The sequence below is a fragment of the Sphaeramia orbicularis genome, chromosome 8 (assembly GCF_902148855.1).
Source record: "Sphaeramia orbicularis chromosome 8, fSphaOr1.1, whole genome shotgun sequence".
NCBI classification, from domain to species: Eukaryota; Metazoa; Chordata; class Actinopteri; order Kurtiformes; family Apogonidae; genus Sphaeramia; species Sphaeramia orbicularis.
Window position 1 is genome coordinate 42,489,297 of NC_043964.1, and position 26,608 is coordinate 42,515,904.

Here is a 26,608-nt window from a genome sequence, read left to right on the forward strand (position 1 = left end):
AGGTTTGGACCAATTAGAGTCCGCTTTGGGCCACAGAGTCTGTTTGTGAATGACGTAATCAGCGTAAAACAAGATGGCGTCGCCTTAAACATAAATCGGTGTGAATGAGTTTATTGGCGTAGAAGTCCGCCTCTTTTGAGGCTCAGGTGTTGTTTTTCGGTTATTCCGATAAATAACAAACGTCCCGCCCAGGTAATTGTGTTGAGGGGGTTTGGAGACGCCTCCTGACGGCTTGCGGATCGTGTTTCTTCTCTCGTGCGACCCTCCGGTGACAGCCGGGGAGGCGAGCCGCTGACAGACGGAATGGACGGTGGAGAGTACATATCATCCATGGAGAACATGGACCCGACTTTAGCAGAATTAGGGGACGAATTCACTTTGGGTGACATCGATGGTGAGTGCTGCTTTCACTGTTTATGTTTGGCAGGCCTGTTTCCGTTCAGTTCAGACTCTGCAGCTGCTCATACCGTTTAGCGGAAATAGCATAAATTACACACACAGTGCAGCTCTGTGTGTAATTTATGCACAAAGTACTCCGAATGAAACTGCTGTAAAAAGATACCAACATTTATTAGAACTTGCACTTATAGTTATTTTGACACGTTAAGATTGGTTGTTTACTACGATTCCTACCGCAACCCAACCTTTTAAGTCATGTCATTTCCATAGGGGATGTACGTCACCCAATTATTATTATTATTATTATTATTTTTTTTTTTTTTTTTTTTTTTTTTTTTTTTTTGGGTGACATAAAACTATAAATACAAACATGTCTGTAGGTGATGTTGGCTAAGTTTTACTATTTTGGCTTTTGGTTTTTCTTGCGGCCGTTTAATGTGAGTTAATGCTGTATACCAAGCATTTTCTACAGATAACTAATGAGTGCAGATATTGGTATCAGTTGAAGTGTTATTCTTCAGGAAACTGTGAATGTGAAGAGAGACACTAGAGTGTAACTTACTCATCACGCCTGACTATATGGCTTTATGTCAATGGTCTTAAAGTAAACTGAAAACAAAGTTATTTTAAACACATGTGTTTTTTGCTGGAAAATTGGTCAGATTTTTTTTTGTTGGACAACAATTATTTGATCTGCTTTCTGCAGGCATGCATTGAACAAACAGCATCCCTGATCCAAGCTCCATGTTATCAAAACAAGTGTCACTCTTTGGCACTCAGTGAAAAGATGGGGCTTTTGGTGTAACGCTGGCCAGCGCAGAGTCACCAGATTTCTGTTAGGGTGGAATTTTACTGAATGCTAAGTCACCAGACCGGATTGATGATTGATGATGTGTGTCAGACAGCGCAGGATGACAATAGGTCTCAGGACTAAACTCACCATATAAAAGTGTCCTGTAGTCAAAAACAATAGGTAACTAATGTGAATTGCCAGCAGTGACAATACTGCACACAACGGTGAAATTTGAGATGACATTAATTGACATAATCTGCAGTTACCTGATTACCAGTATTATTAACTGCTCTGTCATCTCTCTGTCTTACAATAGTTTAATTATTCAACTTATTAAGAGAAAGCCTTTTATTAGCATAGGATTTTAGATATAAAGTGAACATGGCAGATATGATTTAACCTAAATGTACAAAGCCCATTCCCATTACCGAAATATTAAAACCAGGCATGAAATCAAATATGTAAATTTTGTTAAATAGAAATCAATATAAATTATAAAAATAAAAGTAAACCACTGTGCTGGTGCTAGTCTTGCCTTGACTTTTTGACAGATTAACAATGGGACACAACAAGATGATGTCAGTAAAGGAGCACAACGAGGAAATAAGGATGAACTGTGTTTCCGTCAGGTTTTTTTTTACATGTAGCCTAAAAGAGGCTGTATATCATGATTATTTTAAATTACTGTGTTGTGGTGATTGTGTAATAAGTTGTAGCGGTTTTAGTATTAAGGAACATTTCTGAAAGTTCTACCTGTGTTTAGTGCCTGGAGCTAATGTTCCTTTCAAAGGGGGCCCTGAGACAGAGTGAACTTAGCCCCCGCCCCATGGGCCCTCAGTTATATAACCCTGTATAATCACCATGTCAAAAGAGAGTTACTTGACGAATTCAATGATATCTTGAGTTTGGATTAATTTAGTCTCCTTTTGGCTCACATCTAATGGATAAATATATTTTTCCCATGAGGCAGAGCAGGCAGCCGCTGCAGAGTTGACCCCACTCACAGAACTGATCACCCTGTGATTTGGTAGATGACTCGGATCTTTTTAAATACATTTTAAAAACCCTGAAGGCTCTTTCAGATCTTCAAGGTCTCAGCTGGCTGATGATGTTTTTTGCCTTTTGTGCAGTGCCTACTTCACTTTCCGAATATAGGCTATTTAACCTTTGTTCTTCGGACTGGCCATGTGCATCACACCGAGTGTAAGGTGGTAGAGGCCCCTGTTCAGACTCATGCACTTGACCCTATATTCATGTGGAACATTCTCCCTCTGCCAATTATTCTTTCAGCATTCAACAGCTCTAGTTATATAACCTATTTTCTTTGCTCTGAGCCGAGGAAACTGTCCGTCTTTGATGGCTTTATCCTTTGTGTCAGCTTGTCTGAAGCTGTGGGGGCTCAGAACGGCTTTGTCCTTACTGTCATGGACAGTCTGCTCCCCACTGAGGTGCACAAGTGCATAGCCTTCTGTGTCTGAGCTGTATATAGGACCCATAAAAACAGGCAAATAAAGTATCAGACACAGGACAGTTATTATGTCATGTCTGAAACTGTGTTGTACATGTGGTCATAGGTTCATGCAGGGCTTTGCCTCAAGGATAGTTTAATATACTTGCAACGTGTAACCTATTATTCTACATTTTTCCTTTTATGAAAATCAGTTTTCAGAATTTACAAAAATGTCACTGTCAATGGTCTGGTTCATCCATGAAATAACACTTGACAAGTCTTAACAAGCAGCCAAGAAATTATGATCTGTGGTGACATGTTTCCATCTATCTTTTTTTTTTATAGCAATGAAACTGAGAGGCAAGTATGCAAGTGCACCTTTATTGGCTCACATGGTAAAATAAGTTAAAAAACTTTTAGTGTTATAATGTTAGCAATTTTTTTTCTCTGTTATTTAATTTGACAAGCTTTGAATATCTCCTCAGGTATTTAGTTCCCTCTTGTCATGTTGTGAAATTTCGTGTCACACTGAGAATTAAAGTATGACCCACCCAGTTCTAATACTGTAAAATGTATAAGGACCAACTGGGCAAAGAAGCGTGTGTTAAATGCCACACATGAATCAGACTGTACCTTATTTGTAGGGTGCATGAGCTGATAGACCATTTATATTTTTCTAAAATCACTTTGTCCGCACTGTTATTGGTATTATGTGTGCATGTTAGAATAATGCTGGAGTACACACTGATGCTCCTCAGAGCTGAATGATAAAGTATCTGTGTAAATTTGTGAGTAGAATTTGACCACCACCCTTTTATTCTCTGTGTTATCTGGCAAGTACTAGGGATGGTTTAGTGAAAATGTCATATTGTGATTTTTTTTTTTTTTTTTTTTTTTTTTTTTTGTGGACAACATGGTAATTATTGGTTGATATCGCTGAATCCAAAATGCCAAACACAACAGAATGCAGCCCAGACTTAATGTATGATCCAACAGGGCTTATAGGTTGACTATTTTAGAATGGCATAAAATCACTGAGAGCGCCCTCATTATCATCTAATATTGTCAAAAATATTTTTCTTTACTAAAACCATACACTGCATATGAGTGACATCATAGATCCTTCACTTACAAAGATATGAAGCACTCCCCTCCCCATCTACCACATGGACATCCTTAGAAGGGTTGAAAGGTCTAAATACAAAGATAAACTGACATCACACTTTTTTTTCTTTTTATGAATGTGCTTATTGGGTTTTTTCTTTTTTACATACACACATAAAACAAAATAATAAAACAGAGCACAGGCTGGGAGTGGTCAAACATCACATTTTTTACTGGAAAGCAACTTTATTTTTATTGTAATTATCAATCTTTTTTTACCCTAAGATTTGTGTTGCAGATATCAGAAGATGTAGACAGACCTCAAACAAAGTAATTTTTCTCCTGATCTGTGTATCTTAAAACTGCCATTTAATATCACTTTGTTCAGAAGAGATGTGACTTGTGGTAAATGGGTCCAGAACTTATGTAGCTGACTTTGGAGTGAAAGGTTGAGTGGAAATCTGGAAATCACATTCACTTCTCCCATAGGAATGAATGGGAACAGTCTCTAGTTTCCTAAAGGGGAGGGGCATGAGAGACCATGTGACGGTAAACCAGCAACTCACTCTCCACTTAACCATCTTGTTCTTAAGACTCTTTGGTAATACTGAAACAATAACGGCAATAATGATAAACCTTTATGGCAGAGGTTGTGTTACAGGTTTTTTGGCCACGAGTTCACCAACTATCCACTGACTGCCATCAGTGCTGGGTGATGAAGCCAAAAATGATCATATATATCAACACTGATCATTATCACAATTAATAAATCATCATTTCTTTCCAGTTTAAAGGCTGATTTTTCTCCTGAGTTGAAAGCCAGACAGTTCCCCTGAGTTCTTTAACAAGACTTAAGCAACATAATATACAGGTATTTGTGGTGTTATGTTTGTAAATTCTCTTTCACATTTATTGATGTACTACTTTGAATTTGACGTTCAGTGATTTAGGTTTAATTATTATAATAATAATGGATTAGATTTCTATAGCGCTTTTCAAGGCACCCAAAGCACTTTACATTATTGATCCATTATTCATTTGCTCTTACATTCACCCTCTGGTGGTGGTAAACTACACTTGTAGCCACAGCTGCCCTGGGGCAGGCTGATGGAAGTGGGGCTACCAATTCATGCCGAACAGCCCCTCCGACCACCACCAAACATTCACAGGCATTCATACACCAGTGTGTGACATTGGAGGCAAGGTGGCCAGGGCCGCCCCAATTATTCAAGTGTGTGTTACTTGTGTATAACAACTATCCACTTCCTTATAAAAACAAAGATTGTCAGTTTTGTACATGCACGATGTATTTTCAGTCTCAGGGATGATATTGGATGTTACTGACGACCAGCTTTTCGCTGCTCCACATTATCAATTTTATATTGGAAATTAACTAATTCAATTAATCATCATGAAAATCTTTCCCTTGAGGCATTTCTTCAACACAAATGCAAAATGCAGCTGTTAGTTTGTTTGCTATCATATATTCATTATGAATATGTTTTTCATTGCCTTTCAGGGATACTTAATTAAAAAAAAAAAAAAAAAAAAAAAAAAAAAATATATATATATATATATATATATATATATATATATATATATATATATATATATATATATATATATATATATATATATATATCATTAACAACAAATTGTGTAAATTCATAGAGAGCTGAATTCCCGCCCCTTCTCATTGTGTCCCATGGGACTTAATTTCAGGAAGAATCTGCATTACAGTCAATGGTGAGACACAAATATTTTTCGATCCCCTTTGAGTTATGCCACCATTTACACATATTAATTAAACATAAACATATTAATTTGAAAGATACTTTTATAAGTCAGGAAAGTCACCGTTCGTGGTAAAACTGTTGAAGTATCAGACCCCACAGAGAATCCACATCTCATTTCTCATTCCATGATCTGTTCTGAGTTACTGAAGCTTCAGCATGACCAGACTGGAGGGATTTTCACCTCCTTTAGTGCTTTTTATCTCGCACTTGAGGACTGGTATTGGGAACGAGATTTGCTGTCTGTTGAGCTGTTTCACACAAAACTACATGTTTCTTTACTAAATTTGCCAATAACTGTGTTTTTTGCCTCAGAAAATGACATTTTAAGTTGTCAAACATCACGTATGTAAATATTGACACAGTTCAGATGGGATTAAAAAAGTTATTTGTCTCTCGACATTGATTGTTGTTGAAAGGCAAGTCTTTCAACCTTTGAGAAGATCATCACATACAAATTAATGTAAAAAACCTTTAATATGTTATGACAGACAAAATACCTACTATCATTAAAAAATAACCTATAGTAACCTATGGTGTGGCTGGTATATGTCGCTACATACCTAGATATGACATGTGAGATGTATTGAGTTTACTCGTCCTGCACCTTACAGGTTTCCTCTAGGTGCTCCAGGTTCCCCCACCATTAAAAACAGGTTAATTCTCCTACCAGTGCTGATGAAAATCTGGATTTGGTCCTCCAGCAGCTTTAGTGGTAGCTCACTGGTCGTTGCGCTATGTGCTAATGCTAATTGCTTGTGCTAGCTACAGTGTGTGTATTGCAATGGGTAAAATGCAGAGATCAAATTTCCCTGTAGGGAGAAGACATCAAGTACATTTTTAATCTTTGTATAGTTTCAGTAAAGACTTCAAACTTAAAAGAAATAATGATTTGACGCTTACTGGGGCCAACTTGATACTGAATTGATATCATGTTAATATTTTAGCCATAGTACCCAGACCTACTACTACCTACTTTCTTGAGTTGAGACTGTTTTTTGGCCATATTGTCCAGTCCTAAGTACACAGGTTGGCATTTTGATTAATTGTGCAGCTTTACTTGGTACTAATGCTTTCCCAGTCAGAGTCTAATGGATGATCTAAATAATGAGGGTGTGCACAGTGACTTGATGCCACTCTACAATAGTCATCTAATATGCTCTGCTGTATTGTCTATTCTTGCTCTGTTGTGCAGTAAGTCTGTGTTCAAGGCTGCATTCTGTGTTCATTGACAATTCACTGGCTGTCCCGGCTGACTGGTATGCTCCGTCAGTGATATGGATTAGTCAGGGCAGCTTCAACCACATCACAAACTCTGTAAGACAGCTGTCATAAAGGTTTGTAGTAGCAGCGCCTTGTAGGAGAATCAAAGACACGTTTTCAACAGCAGCAGACCACAGACTTGTCAGCTGTCAATAAATCCAAAATTTCTATCATGGTTCTGCCTTTTCTAAATTGAAACCATGCAGCCGTTTCATGTATCATCAATGTATGTAGACCAAATATTAGACTCTCCTCACTGTACTGCAGTGGGTTTGATCATAAAATGTCGGTTCAGTAGAAGCTCAGAGTGCTGGTCTTCATTGTAATGCCATCCTTCTTTCAGCGTGACTTCTTTTATCTGGCTGCTCTTTCACCTTGCTCTCATGGCCTTCTGGGGCCATCAGTAAGATTACTTCACTCTTGGTCAAGGCTATCTGTTTGAAGGCCTCTTGCCTCTGCTTTGTACACAGCCTGTTCAGTGCTTTATGACCAGAACAGTAGCTGTTTTGGTGTCAATTCAAGGCCAGGCTATGAAATTCTCCAGGCTGTTCTTATCTGTGATATTTACACGTTGGCAAACCTTAACATTTGTCATTTGGCTTCAGTAGAAGACTTTTCAAGGACACTTTGAGTTGTAAATTATATAGATTAGTGTCTGTGTCTGTATTTTTGGGTGTTAGCCAAAGCCTGAGCTTGAAGACAACGAGTTATTGCCGTCATCGATGATCAGACTTATGTTACTGAAAGTTGCTCTACTGGTTGCACCACATGGTTCACATTCTTGTTTTAAATAGAAATAGATTTAGTGAAGGTTATTGGTTGTTTCACTATCATTGTATTGAAACTTGAAAAAGACTGATTAATATAATAGGAAAACTATATATATGGTTTATATATTGTTGTTTTTGACTTGTATGCATTGGTAAGAATCTGGAAATACGAAAACATATGATACAGAATTTATCATAAAACACATTGTAATACTGTATGCAAGCCTCAAGATGTAGCCTATTGAATCATTCTCTAGAAACTACTTTTCATAGCTATTTTGCAGCTTTTCCCTTGGTCACGCTCTTTCCAGCAGTGTATGTAGCCTGTATGTTAGAGAATTTGCCCAATCATATTTCATCAATCATATTTTGCCGGGTAAAATAAATCTGCTTTGAGGCTCACAATCAACACTGCAGCCACTGGAGCTTCAAATAAATAGGAATGAGCCTGTTGCTTTAACCAATCAGATTTTATGTTGGCCACATGAGGGCGATCTAGCAGCTGTATGATAACATCGCATTTTTACATCATTTGATTGGACAGTCAAAGAGCATATAGTCAGCAAGTTTGGCTTGAAAACCAAACCAATTATACCAATTATTAGAACCAGTTATCACCACATTCAGTCCTCCTGTTGGTTAGATTTTCTAAATGTTTCTTCTCATCTTAACGCTGGGTCCCGCCAAGTACAAGATGGAAAGAAAGTGAAGGAGGTCATCCATTCTGGTCTCCAGCAGAAACATGGTGGATTGTGTAAAAGGCAATATTTTTTCTCTGAGTGTATATATCAACAGTTCATTCTGAGTTGGGCAAAGACAACAGTTCTTATTTTCTTGTGATTATACTCTGTTACTTGTATTCCATTTCTGCAGTTCTATCCTCTAAATCCATGTAAATGTTACACACTACACTTTCAACAAGCTGCTGTAACATTCACTTCAATAAGTTGACAATACTTTACTTTCGTAAGGTACTTTGCTGACTACCATGTGTTTTAACGTCACCTTTTATCTTTTAACAGAACAATAAACCCTTAGTTGGTTGAATCTAAGAACACAGACTTATGTTGTTTTTTTTTGGGGGGGGGGGGTTTGCTGCATGTGTCAACCCCTGTGTATATATAAAAAATACAGAGGTAAACAAAGGCACTCTAACACGGACTGTCATCTGTTTGGTTTCTTTGTGTCCTCAGAGATGCTACAGTTTGTCAGCAACCAGGTGGGAGACTTCCCAGACCTGTTTGAGGACCAGATGACCCCGGCGGGCTCTCTGCAAAGCGGCACCACCAGCGCCACCCCACGACCTACCCTTCAAACCCCTCAGACACCGACCCCCGCCACCTACCAGAGCTCCAACATCAGCCTCACCCCCACCCAGACCCTGTCCTCCCAGTCTCTACCCCTCACCCCTCCCCTCACCCCCGCCCAGACCCCTTCCCCCGCCACCGCAGGCCAGCAGGTGACCCGCAGCCCTCCTGTTCTCCAGCCTCGACCTCAGGTTGTTCAGCCAATCCAGCCTCAGCCCCAACAGACAGCGCAGACCGCCATCCAGGTATTAAATCTGACACCGATTTCAAATCTGGTGTTTGACATGGGATTTGGGGAGTAGTAGACTTATTTAAACTATTGAAGTCCTAAATCACTGAGTGGGTGTTAAAGCACTGCATGATTTCTGCAGTAACAGACTCCAGCTGTCATTATCAATCACTCCAGCTATAACTTGTGAAACAATGTGACTTTTTCTGTTATTGTGCCATCCGTTTAAAAAAAAAAAAGCATCTGCTGACAAGATAAAAATTCAGAGCCCTGACAAAACGTAAAATATAATATCCAACTCAGCATCTCTTCTGACACCAGTGCACATCTCAGCGAAAGTATAGTCATCCTGGCAGCCTGGCCTCTGTAGTTTATTGTCCTTATCTGTAACCGCTTAGCAACAAAGTCAGCCTGCTGTTGCTATTAACTGCAATCATTTTTGGAGATAAATGCATTCTTTTTGTAACATAAATACAGATGCACACACAAGGGATCCCAATGCAGACCCAGAGCTTCCCTGTCCACACCCTGGTTCAGACCCACAGCCAGACACCCCTGCCCATCCAGACCCAGGCGGCCCAGACCGTGATGATCGCCTCCAATGGTGGACAGTCACGTTTCATTCAGAACCCCGTCATCTGCCATCAGAGTCCTGCTCCTGGTTTCCAAGGTGACTAGATGGGGGGGCCGACACTGGAGTAAACTGAGCAGATAATACAGTGCAGGGTTTTAAGTAGGATCAGTGGACCAAAAGCATGACTTTAGCCCACAGTACTCCAATGATTATATTTAATCCAGATATGTTATAATCTAAATTTGATTCAGTATGCAACATTTTTTGTAAAATGTAATATTTTTCCTAACTTTTGACAATTTGTGGTCTGTGAAAGCAAGAAAAAAAATGTTTTCTTCAAATGTTGTTAAAGATTCAGTATGTAATACTGGTGCGTACTCACATACTCATGTGATGTTTATGTTGGAATCTGTTTTGTCCTGGGACCACCTTTGTTTCTAATGTTAGCTAACTCTAATCTGATGACTATTTTAGTTGCTGAATCTATGATAAAAGCCTGTACAATGATTTCTTTGTAGAGGACAGGGGTTAGTTTTTCAGTGAAAATCTTTATGTAAGGTCTTGTTTTCCTCCCTGGTTCCCTTTTGCAATGTGCAACAGTAGCTCTCCTTAGCTCAATCTCACTCACTTCAAGTGTTTTTGTCCAGAATAAGGATGAGAATTTCTGTTATACGGTGGCAGGAGTGTCATTCTCTTTTCTTGTGAGCTGTGAAAGATCTTCTCTTACTATGTGATAGAACAGCAATCTCTGAGCTGTTTATCCCTGTACCATGGTGGAGGATGCCAGACCTGTTTACACAGCACCTGCACAATGTGAATGCTGTTGCTGAGTCTGAAACCCAACCCACCACCAACAAATTTCACTAAGATACGGAAGTACATATACACCTGAGATACGAAAATTAAAGTGTTATCTCAACCTTATCGTAAGTTCTGTCATCTAAGAGACCAAAGACAAGCATTGGTGAATCCCAGAAATTAATCAGTACTAACAAAATAAAACCAAAAATAATTGTCATAGAAAGTCCTTATTGTATGAAGCCCAGAGACTTCCAACATGACCTTTTCATTCATCCATTGTCTTGTTTCCTATCCCTAGTCCTCCAGCCACAGGTGCAGAGTATCATGACATCTCCACAGCTCCAACCAGTGACCATTCAACACCAGCGTGTCCTTACCCCCACCGGTCAGACCATCCAGACTCTGTCCACAGCGCCCACCACAGTACACACTGTGCAACAACAAGTACCTGTGAGTAACCTGTTTGTCCGGAGTAGATCTGTCATTTTTCACTGATTTAAGCCACTTAAGCAAAATTGATTTGTGGTGTCTCACCTTCAGGTTCTGGTCCAGCAACCTCAAATTCTGAAGACAGACTCACTGGTTCTCACAACCCTCAAACCAGATGGCACACAGGTGCTTTCTACTATGCAGAGCCCCACAGGGATCACCACCTTGACCACGCCCATCCAGAACACTGCTCTGCAAGTGCCGGTACACAGATTTTGTATTTGTCAATCATGGTAACAGGAACATCACAAATTCATACTCCAACTCATGATCTACTGCAATGTTTATCTCCAGACGCTGATGAGCAGCAACATCCTGACCACTGTCCCCGTTATGATGGGAGGTGGAGACAAGCTGCCCATCAAGCAGTTACAACCAGGCTCCTCCCACTCCACAAGTGCACCCAGAGTAAATGCAGAGCAGGGCCAGATGGCAGCAGCAGGAGTATGTCAGGGAGGTGGTGTAGTGAAGGAGGGCGAGCGGAGGACAACACACAACATCATTGAGAAGAGGTACCGCTCTTCTATCAACGACAAAATCGTGGAGCTCAGAGACCTGGTCATGGGTAACGACGCAAAGGTCAGTGACACTAACTCTGGGGGAATGACAAAGTGGAATCTGAAACATTTTAATCTTGTTTTTCTTTTTGCTTATGGTTCTTTGTTTTTTCCAGATGCACAAGTCAGGAGTGCTGAGAAAAGCAATCGACTACATCAAATACCTGCAACAGGTCAACCACAAACTGCGACAGGAGAACCTGGCCCTGAAGATGGCAAACCAGAAGAACAGTATGTTTGTTTCACTGGCACTTATATGGAGTTTGCAAACTATACCTTCACTTTCAAGAGAGTTCACTTATTTAATATATATATTATCTTATTCTTAGATTTAGTGTTTATTTATCATTCTCATGAATAAGTGTATGAATAATAAAAATAAGAAAGGGTTAGGGTCAGGAAAAGCAACACAGAGGAAAGCGAAGGACAGTTTTTTAGTAACACAATTAAGTACACATTGCTGATATGAAATCTGTTCAGTAGATATGTTTCATTTTATATTTTTATTTCTCAAAGGTGAGGAGAGAAAACATTTTTTTTCGGACCAGGAAAAAAATTTTTTCATTTGTTGAATTTGAAATAAAAACCAAATCTCTCCCCACTGTTTGTGTTCCTTTCAGAAATGGCACTGACATTTATATTCATAAAGTACTTGATTTAGTTTTTATTAGTAATAAATAAAAATATGTTAAAGTTACAGATGATCTATGATGATGAAGCTACAGAAAAACAGATTTTTCAGTAATGGCAGCGCCTGTATGTCTCCTCTTCTCAGAGCCAGTGACACTGTCTGAAGACGTGGAACTAAAACAGGAAATTGTAATGATGTCACCTCCAGCCTCCGACTCCGGCTCCGGCTCCCCTCATCAGTTCTCTCCTTACTGTGTTGACTCGGAGCCAGGCAGCCCCCTATTGGATCATGATCCGGTAACAAACTCAAAAGACAGAAGTGGAAAGTTTCTAAAGATTTCCCCAGTGTTTAACCAATAAAATCCTTATTGTTCTGTCTCCGTCAGGTGAAGAGTGAGCCAGAGTCACCCTCCTCAGTTGGAGTGATGGATCGCTCACGTTTGCTTCTGTGTGCTCTGACCTTCTTCTGCCTTTCCCTGAACCCGCTGCCGTCTCTGTTGGGTTCCGAGACCGCGGGGAGCCCCAACTTGTCCACAGGCCACGTTCCCACTAGAACGCTTTTCTCATTCCCAAGTCACACACAAGACTTTGGTGAGCAGGCAGAGAAGATTGAAGAGAATGTGATACATCAGCAATAGAATAGAATAGAATAGATCTTTGTTGTCACTGTTACAGGAACAATGACAATCCATTTAGCAGCTGTCTCTGTTTAATAGCAAACAAGTGCAAAAACACTGAATAAAAATATCACACAAAATATAGGCAATGTACAAGAACTAGAAAATGGAATATTAAATATACAAATACTACTAAGTACAACTAAAATATACAAAAACCTAACTCTATACTATAGTTAAACAATATGTACAACAAATAAGTGTGTGTGTGTGTGTATGTATGTATGTATGTATATATATATATATATATATATATATATATATATATATATATATATATATATATATATATATATATATATATACACACACACACACACACACACACACACAGGCAGTATAGGATATATACATGGTAAGATTAAAAAACAAGGTGCATGAGTTGTGATTGTTGCACTAAGAGAGAGTTTAGAATTATTCATAAATCTATTTCAACTTTGTACCACATATTTTGTTTCCTTACAGCATCCTGGCTGCGGTGCCTCTTGCCGTGGGTGATGGTGTGGGTGCTGAGTGGAGTGGGAGCAGTGTGGGGTTGTGTCAGGGTGTTATACCTGTGGGAGCCTGTCACACCCCTCCACTCACCAAAATCGGTTTCTTTCTGGAGGCATCGTAAACAAGCCGACCTGCATCTCAACAGAGTGAGTACTGATGGGAATAGAAGGAGCACAGTCCTGGGTAGTTTGAGGTTGAGGCGCTGTCAGTTAGCAAAAAAAAAAAAAAAAAAACACTTTTAAATTTAAGTGTTATATATGAGTAAAGAGTTTACATTCCCACACTACGTTGGAATGGTATGTGTTTTTATTTGGATAAGAGTTTCCTTTTTCTTTTTTTTTTTTCAAAAAAGAATGATGCTGCCTTTCCAAATATAGTCACATTTCTAGTGACATATTTCTTTAATTTTTTCAGTCCTTGGGGAACAGTATCTGGTACTTTGTCTCCTATACGAAGAGTACTTCAGTTTTCTTTGATCCTCACCAGTTTGATATCTCAGTTTAGCCTGCCTGCTACCTCATGGGTTTATTTTTAGCATTTGTTCAAATCCTGTTCAGATCTAAAGCATGACCTTCATGTTTCTTATCCTCCCCTCATCTTACCTTTCCTGTCAGCCTTTACTGAATACTAAACAGCCTACTGTTTGCAGGGAGATTACACAGCAGCAATGGACAGTTTAGAGACCTGCCTGTCCGTCTTGACCAGAGCCCTTCCCTCAACAAATCTGGATCTGGTCTGTTCACTGTCCTGGAATCTGATCCGCTACATCTTGCATCGTCCGACTCCTCTTGGCTGGCTGGTTCACCAGGTTGGAGGGAAGCATGAGGGGGAGGAGGCGAGGACGAGCGCAAAGGACGCAGCACTGGTTTACCACCGGCTGAGCCAACTACAGCTCACAGGTGAGTGTCAAAAGCAAACTGGCCCACCTTGTACTATCACTGCCATGAAAACTACACGTGTTAAAATACTGTAGTAACCTGTGTTTGAATACTCAGTTTACAAAAGCATCATATGGAATAATGAGATGAAAACAAAACTAATTTGATAAGGTATTATTTATCAAACTGATGCTTTTTAACATATAAATTCTTTGTAAAAAATAACTTCGGAGAAATTCATAACAATATAAATCCAACATATCCTCCTCTACACTTGAAGATGTCAAACACACATTTTTTAAACATTTGAATCTGCAATCTATAAGCATCTGTTTTGAGAATGTAAACATTTTGGTGGTGAAGATTGCATATCATGCAAAACTAATGTTTGTACTGAAATTCGTCAGAAAAATGTCTTCACATGTTTTGAACATAATAAATATAACAGTAAATACTTTTGAAGCAGTTCCTATTTTACATGGAAAATTTTAAGAAAAATTGTAGGATACTGTATGTTCTAAGATACAATACCATGAGCTGGTCTTTATTGTCATTATAATGTCACCTATTCAACGAAATTCAGATAGTTAGCATTGAAAGTGCATTATGCAATAAAAATGAGAATAAAAGCATATGACATAAAAAATTATTAGAAAAAACACTTCTGTCATACAGAGTTGAGTCAGGTATCAAGTAGCTGACTGTACAGGAGTAATTGAGATATATATATATATATATATTCATGATATCAGAAAATTGTTCGACCAGTGTTAGATTTGTGTGAATGAATATTTTATTATTTCTCATTGAGATTAGAAATGTCTTTAGCAAGGGAGACCTGGCCAGTGTAGCAGCCACACAAAGTCAAAACTATACAAAACACATACATGATACACAATGAACAATAAATCAGAATAACGATTATTAAACCATAATGACCTCTCAAGAAAAACAGTGACATATGTTAATAAACTCTGACTTTTAAACACTAAAAAGTAATAAAACTGTCATATTGTATATGAACTCTGTAGTTGGTTTTGGTCTTTTCTGTCATCTTTTATTTTTTTGAATGTTACTAGATTTTGAATAATTCATCTTAAGTCTTACTCATTTATTTGTATAAAATGAATATGTTCTCATTGTGTATTTGATCGTTCTTCGCAAAAAAAACCCCCCAATGCATCAGGAACAGTGGTACAGTTGGTGTTGTGTTTGTCCTCCTGTAGGGAAGCTTCCTCAGCGTAGCAGTCTGTGGGCGTTGTCTCTGTCCCTCAGCGCTGTGAACCTCAGTGAAAGCGCCCAAAGTAAGATGTCTCCGGCTCAGCTCGCCCAGATCTACGTCACTGCAGCCACAGCCCTGCGCACTGTGTTGGGTCACCACCTCACATGTCTGCCTGTACGTTTATCCTCCATGAACTCCCAACTTCTCTCAAATGTCATTTTAAAAACACAAATATAAGAAATAAAAATTTTTTTTTACATTAATATGGTTGTACTTTTATTTGGTTAGAATGTTTTTTTTTATCATTTCATTGGTAGTTGTCAAAGTTTGTAAGTAGTTTTATTTTGAGGAATGTACTTATTTTGGTTTGGTTTTTTTATGTTATACGTAAAGCCTTGATTTGTAGTGGCTGAAGACTCCATGACATAAAAAAATGTTCACAAAACTGTTCTAGACTAGACTAGACTAGACTAGACTAGACTGGACTAGACTAGAATAGAATAGCCTTTATTGTTACTGTGTGTACAAGGAAATTAGGAGTGTTACTCCAGTCATTTCAAACAATATGAATAAAAAAAAAAACAAGATCTCATAGAATAAGAATAGAGCAAATATAAAATTACAAAAAACACAAAAAAGTACAGTAAGAAAATAGAATATAAAATTTAACAAAAAGTTAAATAAGAATAGAACTAAAATAGACACAAAGTATGAATAGACACCATCTTTACAATATGAACGGTGTTAACAGTTTGTATATCTATGAATATCAAAAGTCCAAAGCCCTTTTGTTATTGTACACCACGTTCTGTTCACGCTGAGGGAAAACAAAACCAAAGCTGATCTACCTGCTGGTCTTTTTTTCCACTGCTAGTTTTAGTTTTAATCTTAAGCTACATTATTTTAATTCTGGAGAAAGTGACTTAATTTCAGTACATATGATGTGTGTTCTTCTCATCATCATTTCTTCTTCTGTCTCTCAGGGTTACCTGTTGAGCTGTGCAGAGAGCGTGGCCAACCAATCAGACACCAAGCAGATCCCAGACTGTCTCCGCTGGCTCTTCACCCCCCTGGGCAGGCAGTTCTTCCTGGGCTGTGATTGGTCCGTGAAATCGGAGAGCTGTGATGGGGTGTATACTTCTCAGAGAGACCCAGGTACGGTATGAAAAGAAGCTGGCATCACTCTGTTTCCTCTCCTTTTTTTCTTTATATTTCATATGTTGTTTCCTTCGTTCATTTGGGGTTTCCCTCTGTATCTTGGTCCAGTCGACCCTGTTGCCCAGCTGCACCGCGGTTTCTGCAGAAAGCTTTTGGAGAGAGCCGTTCACACCCTTATCCAGCCGCAGAGCGAATCCGACACAGGGAAACGCAAGGACGACTCTGGGTGAGAGTGCAGTATGAAGAACATCTGGCTCTTACCCTCTGCACTTTACTAGGCCTATGAATCCATCTGTAAACCTCTCTGATTTCCTTCTGTCTTCATCTTTCAGGGAGTTTTCCAATGCCCTTGAGTTCCTCCATTTGCTGAACAGCTGTACAGAGGACTCTCCTTCCTCGCCTCCTCCATTCTCGACTCCTCCCAATCACACCACCACACCAGGTATGGATGGCATAGAGACAAACCACCCTGAGGAACTATGAATCACATCAGATGTTTGTACAGGGAAGAGATTTAAAATGTGTTTTCTTCATTGAACCAGACAGCTATCTGAGTTATTACTGTCAGCAGAAATGGATTTACTCTGCTTCCTGCACCACACTGACAGTCAGTTTAGCTTTGAGGATTAACTTTTCATTGGATTGCCACAGATAAGAGTTGGAATAATTGATTTGTGGTCATGGATATGAGCTCATCGATGACCTGTTCAGGCAGTGTTAATTAGCTACAGTGTTAATCAATTTTTGTTGCTTTCACACTGAGTGAACCTGCGCGATAAGCATTTAACATCTCCATACACCTACAAGTATTGATACAGTATAAAGACCACATAGGACTGGCATCTGTTTGAAGCTTGACAAGAAAAAGCTGAACACCAAAGCACCATCCAGACTGAGATCTACACTGTATTTAACAGCAGTAGTTCTATATTTACACTCTTATTTCTTCCCAGTGGGAGACCCTGTGAGTCGCTGGTGGGCTTTGGTCCTCAAGGCTGCTGTGCATTGGCTGCAGGGGGATGATGTCGCAGTGAGGTCCCTGTTGGCAGAAGCCGAGCGAATGCCGAGGGCTCTGCACACACTAGAGTAAGCCAAACGACTTTTATTCCACTAAGCATTTATGTGTCCAGGAAAAACCTCCCTCACAACAAGTAAAGGCAGAAGCTGGAGCATCAGTTTGAGTCTGAGTCCTTTCTTTAATCTGATCTGATCAGAGTAATAGTATGAGCTTCATATAAGATTCTAACAAGGTTTTTATTTTTGCATTTCTTGCCAGTTTAGTTTTTTTATTTGTATTATGGTGTGACAGAAAGATCTAAAAAGGTATTGTAATAACAAGAATGCATTCCACAAAGACAAAAACAAAACGTGTCAGTGTGTTTTGGTCCTCATTTTTTTAGTTTAGTTCATTTGCTTCATTTAGTTATGTCATTTCTAAAAATAAAAATGAAAAAAATCTAAATTAAAAAAATAGACAAGAATAAAATCTGCTTTTATATTTCAGTAGAATGCCCACATTATGAATGAAAATGAGCAGAAAAAAGAATAACCTTATACTTTCTGCCCTTATTTAACAAAATACCTGTGTTTATAATGGTGTCAAACAGAATGGTCAAATCATCTCAATACAGTATCTGCCATCACTTACAGCTGTAATTCATAATTTATAACTCAACAGCATTCAGTACATTATTATATTCAACACTGACTCAACCACCAAATTAATTTCCTGTTTCATAATTCTTTCATATGTTGATTTTTTGTGTTGGCTTTTTAAACTTTAATGTTTCTTGAAATTTTCATATAAAGATTCCACAGACTCTTGCCCCTTTTAACCATTTTGATGTGGTAATGCTGGGTTTACAACATAGATGTGTGACCTGCTGCCATCTGCTGGTGTAAAACTAACACCGCAAAAAATGAATAAAAATGTATTGAAACAAATACACAACAAAAACAAAAGAGATTGTTTTTGTGATTTTTAAGACGATATAGTTTCACTTTCATCTTCCTGTAACACTTCAAGTTTATTTTTATGTCAGTTAATGGAAATGTTTATTCATACCCAGTTTCCATTGTTTTGTTCGTTTGCTTTAACGATAATAACCTTTCATATTCACATTGCCTCGAATGAGATTAAAATACATGTTTGTTTGGTCTTAATTACTGCACAGAGATAATGATAATGACAAACTTTATTTTGAACATAAGCAGGAATTAAAATACAAAGGTGAACAAAAGGAAAAAAAAAGACAAATTTAAACAGAACACTCAAATATTGAAGTTAATAACCAAAAAAAGAAAAAAAATATCACACCATGTACAGCTATTTTCAGTGTTTCCTGTGGAATTGATCTCTTAGTGTGGTGATGTGTCATATGGCGTGGGTTGGTTGGTTTCTGTTCTACATTTTTATGGAAAGAAAATAACAACATTGCAATGGCATTTAATAATGAAAATATTCTTAATTTATTGAGTCATGACACATATGACATAGTGCACGTTTTGTCCATGTACTTAATTCTTCTTGGTTTCTCATAAAAGAGCTTTAGAGCTCTTTTGTAGGGAAACTCTGCTGGTGGTGGCCCACCTATTATGGTCCAATCCACAGATTAACACTAGGATCATTTTAGTTGAAACACTCACCTTTCGTTATAGCAGCTGCTCAGTGTGGGAAAAAAAAATCCCTTCACACGCTGATCATCGGATTATGTCAGAAGGGTGCGGTGTCGCATACAATTTTTACCCTTGCATTATTTTCGTACTTCCGTTGTTATCACACGTGCGCACTACGTGGGTAAGTTTGGTTCAGCATGCAGTGTGCTGGTTTTACACCTGTATTATTTTTACCCCACTAACTGTGTAGTTTTGAATATCCAAATAAAGACAAATTTACTATAGTAAATGATAAATAAACGGGGTAAATTCAGTACAACAGGTTTCACTACCGGATCACTACTGGATATTTACATCAGAAAGAATGCTGTTGCACATGCCCGACAGTTTGGAGCATGAGCATAATTCTTATGGGGTAAAAAAAATACGGGGGTAAAAATTGAGCAGTGGAGTGTGTGTCTTCTTACTGAAAATAGTTGGCCTATTATATATTATACATATAGTATAATATATATATTAGACAGTGATGAGTTTTTGCATCAAATGTATCAGTGGAAACGTATCATGTTTTAATTAAGCCTGTTTCACTGATTTTTGTGATGGCGCATTAGGGCCACATAAGAACATAAAAGCACTTGTCACTATGAGAATAAAGTCGTACAATATTCAGATAAAACCTACAATTTTATGAGAATAAAGTCGAATACAAAAAGTCATAATTTTACAAGAATGAAGTTGTAATACTATGTGAATAATGTCCCCATATTTTGAGAATAAAGCCATAATATTATGAGAATAACGTCGTGATTTAAAAAACAGGTGGGAAAAACATCATAATTTAACCACCGATAGTCCTGCAGCTGACCACTTCCAGTCAGTAACTCCTCCACAAAAGAGGCAATTTGCTCCAATTCTGTTCAGTTCTTATGACAAAACAAACCCAAACGTGTGCAAACTCGCCTCATATTCCTTCAACTAATGATGATATGTTGATGGTGGGCAGGGTCAATAGGCTCAGTATTTCACCATGCGTAAACCCCAAATGAAAGTATAACCTCACAACATGTTCCATGTTCTCCATTATGCAACGAATGGGTATGGCTTTATACTCATAAATGATGATATTTTTCCCACCTGTTTTTAAGTTATGAAATAATGTCATAATATTATGTATGACTTTATTCTGGAGATTGACTTGGCAAAGTTTTCCATGACGCTCCGCACAACCTTACCAGTGGAAATGCTGGCTTTTTCACTGAGGCTCTTATGTCCCAACTGGAGTAGGAAGAAGCTGAGCTTCTATTGTCCTACCCCGATTTTACATGACTTGACTAATCAGATACAGTCCATAACAAGATCAGTTAAAGCTTAGGATTCATAAGAGCCATTTCCTCACGGTGCTTGTCCTTTTCCTCTGTTTCAGCCATCCGCTGCCTAAGGCTGTTCTTCTCCTCTGTAAGTCTGTTCAGATGAGTCTGTTGCCTCTGAAAGGGGAGGGGGCCATGGCCTGCCTGTCCCACTGTGACAGATCCAGCAGCTACTTGCGCTCCAGCATCTCAGTGCCTCTAGCTCAGTCTGGAAACTGGCTGAACAAGGTAGTGTCCCTCTACTAAACATCTCACACTACTGCTAAATCCTCCTTTTGATCTGCTTTGGGTTTGTGGTCACAATATTTGCCGTCTTGCGCACACAGATTTGCAGACATAGACATCTCTGCTTTACGCTGCATGTTTCTGAATTGATTTAGATCCATGCTCTGCACACATGAACACTGCATGCTCTCTGGGGTCATGGCAGGATGACGTGGGGCTGTGTGTGTGTGCGCAGTGTGGGTGGCAGGAGGTGGCTGTGGTGCATTGTAGTTGCATTGCATGATCCTGAAGCTGAGTGCAATGTGTCTGCAGTGCAGTACAGAGGCCTCCCCGATCTGCACGCACCCGCTACACACCCCACCGTCTCACATTCAAGAGCATTCTCACCGAAAATCATGTGTCAAAAGTTTTATCGGTGAGCATGTTGGGCCAGGTGTTGCTGCTGATAAAGGGTGTGGTTGCTTCTCATTGATGGGCTGCGGTTGTAATGACAGGTTTTAATCACATGTGGGCGTGTCTGCAATCAAAAAGTCAAACTGCCTTTTAAATAATAAGTATTTCCCACAATGCAGTAGCCAATTCACTGCTGATCTGGTCTGTCTTGTGTTCTAAGGGGGTGGAGCTCCTCATCTGTGACCTGCTGCTGACTTTGAGGACCAGTTTATGGCAGCGGGGCGGGAGCAGTAATGGTGAACCAGGCCCTGCTCCTGGATCCCAGTTGGCTGGTTTTCAGAGGGACCTCAGCGCTCTCAGAAAGCTCACACAGTGCTACAGACAGGCACAACACAAGGTATGACCAGGACTGGATGCAGGCAGAAAGAATCGGCAGTGATATTAACTGTATGTATTGTATTTTATATGAAGTATAAGGTGTAAACAGCTGCAAGATGAAAATTGAAAATATTTTAATCTCTGTTATCATACTTTGTTCACATGTCATAGTGTATAATGTGTGGTTACAAAATCGCTGCTCTCCTTGTAAGCCCATGAATCAGCTGGAACCTGTTCATGTTGTCCATGATAACACCACACAGTGCTTAGAATATCAGCCTCTGAAGTGTTTCTCTCTTACCAGTAATCTCACAGCGGCGTAACATGGCATCAATCACATGTGTAAGAGTTACTGCAGCTGCGTTTCTCGCAGCCATGGGGTCTTTAACAACTGCTGCTTTCACGGTGGTTGATGTTCATTTTTTATGTTCTGAAAGATGGAAAAACCACAGCTGCATTGTTTTATGGGGTCTTGTTGTTCTTCATCGGAGACCACAGACAGATAAATATTGACTCACGCTGCTGAGACGCCTGTCTACACTGAGGGCAGAATAGTTCCCATATACATCACTGGTGTTGGTGGAGGCGAAATGATTTGTGGGATCAATGTTTTTCTGCTCTGAAGCACAAACCTGTAGATACTTGATGTGGCTCTGATGTGTGTGTTTGTGTGTGTTGCAGGTGTTTCTTCATGAGACGACAGTGAGGCTGATGGCTGGAGCCAGTCCCACAAGGACACACCAGCTGCTAGAACATAACCTCCGACGTCGGACTCACAGCTCCTACACAGCCGGTAAAGCACACACCTACATGGCCTTGGACTTTTTATTATATCGGGGGGTGGGGGGGTGTAATAAAAAGTCCTTCCCTCTGTCCCCTCCTTCTGTCCATCTGTCTGTCTTACATTTTTGTCCAATCGATTTCTCAGACAGTATTCACCTGATTCTTTTCAAATTTCACACATGTATTCTTTGTCACTAGGAGATGTGCAGTGCACAGTTTGATGGCAGAATTTCAATTTTAGGATTTTTTTTTTTTTTCTTTTTACAAATTTATGAAAATTTTAACTTAGACAATTTGTCCAATCGATTTTTTGGACCCAATTCTGTCAAATTTCACAGACTTTCTTTACATGTGCCTTTCTCCCAATTCTTGCATTTTTTTTTTTTTTTTTTAAATTTTGAGAAGTTTTTGAAAACAGAAGTTAAGACTCCAAATTAATCCCTGGGTAGGCAGGTTATCAGTTTCACTGGTTTCCAATAGTCTTTATAGTCTCCTGCACTTTATTTTGACCGTGCAATAGCTGCACTGGTGCTCCTTTTGTTAATTATGGCACTGGAAAAAAATTAAGGGATAATAGGTTTTAGTCTTTTATGAATAAGCACCTAGTAGAACTTTCAGGTGAGCAGTGTGGTCAGAGGTTTCATCAGAGACATTTAGAAATGCCACAACGCCACTTCCTTCCTCTGTGTAAAAATGTAATCAAATGCCCACAGTGATTTGAGCTGTCATGTTGCCTGTGTGATGTAGTTTTGACCTATAAGTCTGTGGTGTACAGACTTAGATGTGATGTCAATCAAGCGACCAACCTGGTTGGTTTGTGGCCACACATGACAAATTATAGACCATGAAATTTTGGCTATTGGACTAATTTGTCTTCCTTTAATGGATCACATCCATTGCGGACTTTACTGGGTGAAGGAAGGAGTGATGTTTTTGCAAAGTAGTGTCACGAGACAAGTTGCTTTGGTCAAGCATCAGCTCATGGAAAAGCAAGACATATTATTAACATAAGGTGCTGCGCACTTTTAATATCCCTTGGCCAAATATAGCAATTACATCGTTGAAAAGACATGTCGTCATTTGACCTTGAAAGAGTAGGTAAAGGTGACTTATTTTCAATAGGTTTCTGCTCCATGCCAAGATGCATCCACAGTAGAAGTTTAGTGCAGATATCTCAATGCTTTCCTCAGATAATGCGATTATGTCGTTGACTGGACAGACAGATGGACAGACAGACGACAAAACAATTAAAAACTATTACATTACCCCTAACAGAGTTAGCCGAGGGGTAAAAAGGGCTACAACCATGCAAAAGTAAACATCACATGAAAAGATGTGAGTCTTTGTCAAAACCAGTTTGAGTATGTGGTTGCAGATTGGAGGTTGTTTCGCATTGTGAGGAGGACTTAATGGTATGCAAATAACAATAGTTTCTATTGGATAAATATTTCAGTTTCTCAGTTATTCCACCAGACTACATTCTATGAGTGAAACTACTGGATGTGCACTTAAAGTTTGTAGGATTCATGAGCTGCACTGCAGGTAGCCACAAGGGGAACTGTCAGTCCATCTTTACAGTTTTCAGTGACTGAAATGGTAACTTTGGCATTTACACTCACTCAGTAAATACACACAAACCACAATGAGTATTTTTCTTCTTGTTTCCCTCACAGAAGGTGAATGTGTCCTGGGTGAGAGGGAGAGGGCTCATGCCATCCTGCTGGCTTGCCGTCACCTGCCCATGCCCCTGCTAACCCCACCCGGGCACCGTGCCCGCCTGCTGGCCGAGGCCAAGCGCACCCTTGAGCGGGTCGGAGACCGGCGATCCCTTCAGGATTGCCAGCAGATCCTGCTGCGGCTTGGTGGGGGGACGACCATCGCTGCCTCCTGAACACACACACACATATACACACACACACACACAGATTAGGGCTACTCACAAGATCAAGCCATGTACTGTGATTTGCTAAAGCAGGCAAATTATCACACAAATAATTACAATTTCATGATGGATCAAGAGCCGCAGTCCTTGTCATAGCTGCATCCACTCTGAGGCTGAAACACACTAAGGCCACGCATCTGCTCCTTCGATACTTAATTTGCAGCGGCACAATCACACCGCCCTCTGGTCATTAATGGTACCACGTTGGCGTACCGCCTCATTTTAACAAAGCAACACAACAAGGAAAATCAGGTTAAAATAGGCCCCAAAGGGGAAAGGGACCATTATCTAATAGCTGTTTAAATAAATGCAATGCAGCAGTAAGTGCATTGATTAGCTGTAGGATACAAAGTTGTACAATCATTATTGGCACACAGCAACATTAGTGCTATAATAACTGTGTAATGTCTCATTACACTTGCAAGCTTCAATTAAGGGCTTCAGAGTTTTCAAGCAGCCAAGATCTGTTAAAACAAGGCTGTGCTGTAGGACACAGACAAATAGAGTAGCTTGTTGTGAGTGTACAGTGCTGAGTAGTGTCTTTTCTTATCTACCTCATACTGTACAATGCCAGCATTGTACTGTGGAGCAAAGTAGGACATTTTAACACCATGTCATTTATCCTGAATTTAAATCAAGCGACTATTGCAAGTGATGCTTCAGTTCAGTGCAGTTTCAATCTAATAAAATCATGCTGGGCTGCTTTAGTTAGGCTTGAGGATGAAGCAGAGGCAGCACTTTAGGAATTGGACATGCTGTGCTAGAAATGGTGCAAAAGGACAGCAACTGCTGCTTTCAGATCAGACGGGTAACAATTGGATAACAAGAAAATAGCATGGGCCGCAATGTTTTAAAATGCCTACACTTACTCTCACACACACACATTACATATTAAATTAAATGCATACAGACTCAATGTCATTGTATATAAGTTGTACATAAGCAGATAAAAGTCTTATTAGATGAAACAGGAAGTCCTTATCTACTGCTAGAGAGGAGATACGTGTTAAAGAAAGCAACAGAATGTTTGTAACCGTCAGAGGCTGGATCTGATGCTCTGAACAGGAGGAGAGGTCTGACTACATCGTCAAGACAGTGAATTGAATGGAATTTCTTCAAAGTAATGTTTGCATTTGTTGTAACGCTCTCAAGCAAAATGGCCTTGATGTTATGTAGAAAAATTATTTTGTTATTTTTCTTCACATTTGGAGTGATGGAGGAGAGGAATCTGTCTGTTTTTATTTTTGATTGTCCACTCATGTCTCGGCTCTTCTGCCATTCCAGTTTTTGTGCACCGATTATCTTATTTAATGGTCATGTTGATATTAATATAAATGCTTTTCATTTTGGAGAGGTGTGTTGAGCAGTTTTACAAGTCTGTCATTATTATTGTTTTATATTGGCAAATACAGCCTAGTATCAGAAGCAGAATTTTTAATATTAGGATGATGTATATTTTATTTAAGTCAATTCTACTTTTGAAACAGGTAGCGTAAGAGTTAAGGATCACAGTTTCTTCTTTACAGATAGGTAATTCTCTGGAGTTTCTTAATTCAAGCAAGTGCAGGTTTTGCAGTTAAATATTTCCAGAACTGTCTTCCAGGTCACCCCAAGCCCAACTGAGCGATTTTAAAAGTTCTGAAAATGTATCATTATAAATTTAGCTTTTTCCCGACTGATAAATGTGTACAGAGAAGGAAGCAGTGCTCCGCCAGACTGAAGGAGATCCTGCTATTATTATAATTGTTACTTTTTTTGTTCTTTCCCATTTTTGTGTTTTATTGTCTGGATTTCTGTGTTCATTTTGATGTTTTCTAATAAAACATGTGACAATAGTCTGGGTGTTGGCTCAGTGTGAATCTGATAAGGTTGGCTTTGTGAAGTATATAGTTTCCTGTTTTATACTTGTTCTAAACATGGCCCTGTGATGAACATTGACACCTTTGTCTAAAGGAGACACTCCTATGGGTTCTCAAAGTGAGATGATGGAATACATGATGGAGGGAGAGTGCAAACACTATGTTGAAAATGAATACAAGAGAGAAATATCCTGATGGACAGAAATATAGACCAATGTTTTTTGTCAATAGATGAGCATCGTACAGTCAAAATAAGATTAATAACAGAATAAAAAAAAAGGATAACATTGGGGAGATAAACCTACCGTTATATGGATATTTATAAATGTAAAATAGAAAAATGAAAACTAATAAAAGTGAGATAAGCTTTAAAGAGTGTTAATCATCTCACCTCATTGTCTTAAAACAGTAAATCCAAAATAAAGACATTATATTTTTGTGTAATACTATTTAGAT

The 26,608-nt window shown here is 39.1% G+C and overlaps 1 protein-coding gene across 1 annotated transcript; it reads left to right on the forward strand.

Annotated features, from left to right (window-relative positions):
- The first annotated feature begins 303 nt into the window (after nucleotides 1-303).
- Nucleotides 304-26,125, forward strand: srebf2 (sterol regulatory element binding transcription factor 2). Its single transcript, XM_030140445.1, has 20 exons — nucleotides 304-394; nucleotides 8,766-9,124; nucleotides 9,586-9,778; nucleotides 10,782-10,933; nucleotides 11,024-11,176; nucleotides 11,267-11,551; nucleotides 11,646-11,760; nucleotides 12,305-12,456; nucleotides 12,546-12,750; nucleotides 13,302-13,477; nucleotides 13,981-14,230; nucleotides 15,436-15,605; nucleotides 16,415-16,586; nucleotides 16,698-16,815; nucleotides 16,922-17,031; nucleotides 17,543-17,675; nucleotides 20,629-20,800; nucleotides 21,411-21,587; nucleotides 22,250-22,361; nucleotides 24,025-26,125. The coding sequence occupies exons 1-20, from the start codon at nucleotides 304-306 to the stop codon at nucleotides 24,240-24,242; spliced, it is 3,513 nt and encodes a 1,170-aa protein (XP_029996305.1). The 3' UTR covers nucleotides 24,243-26,125.
- The last annotated feature ends 483 nt before the right edge of the window (nucleotides 26,126-26,608 follow it).

What these genes read in the sequence shown, in the direction of transcription:
- srebf2 (XM_030140445.1), top strand. Translation starts at nt 304, where the DNA reads ATGGACGGTGGAGAGTACATATCATCCATGGAGAACATGGACCCGACT. An exon ending in ACACTGCTCTGCAAGTGCCG is followed by an intron (nt 11,177 to 11,266) that starts GTACACAGATTT and finishes GTTTATCTCCAG; the next exon opens with ACGCTGATGAGCAGCAACAT. An exon ending in ACAGACAGGCACAACACAAG is followed by an intron (nt 21,588 to 22,249) that starts GTATGACCAGGA and finishes TGTGTGTTGCAG; the next exon opens with GTGTTTCTTCATGAGACGAC.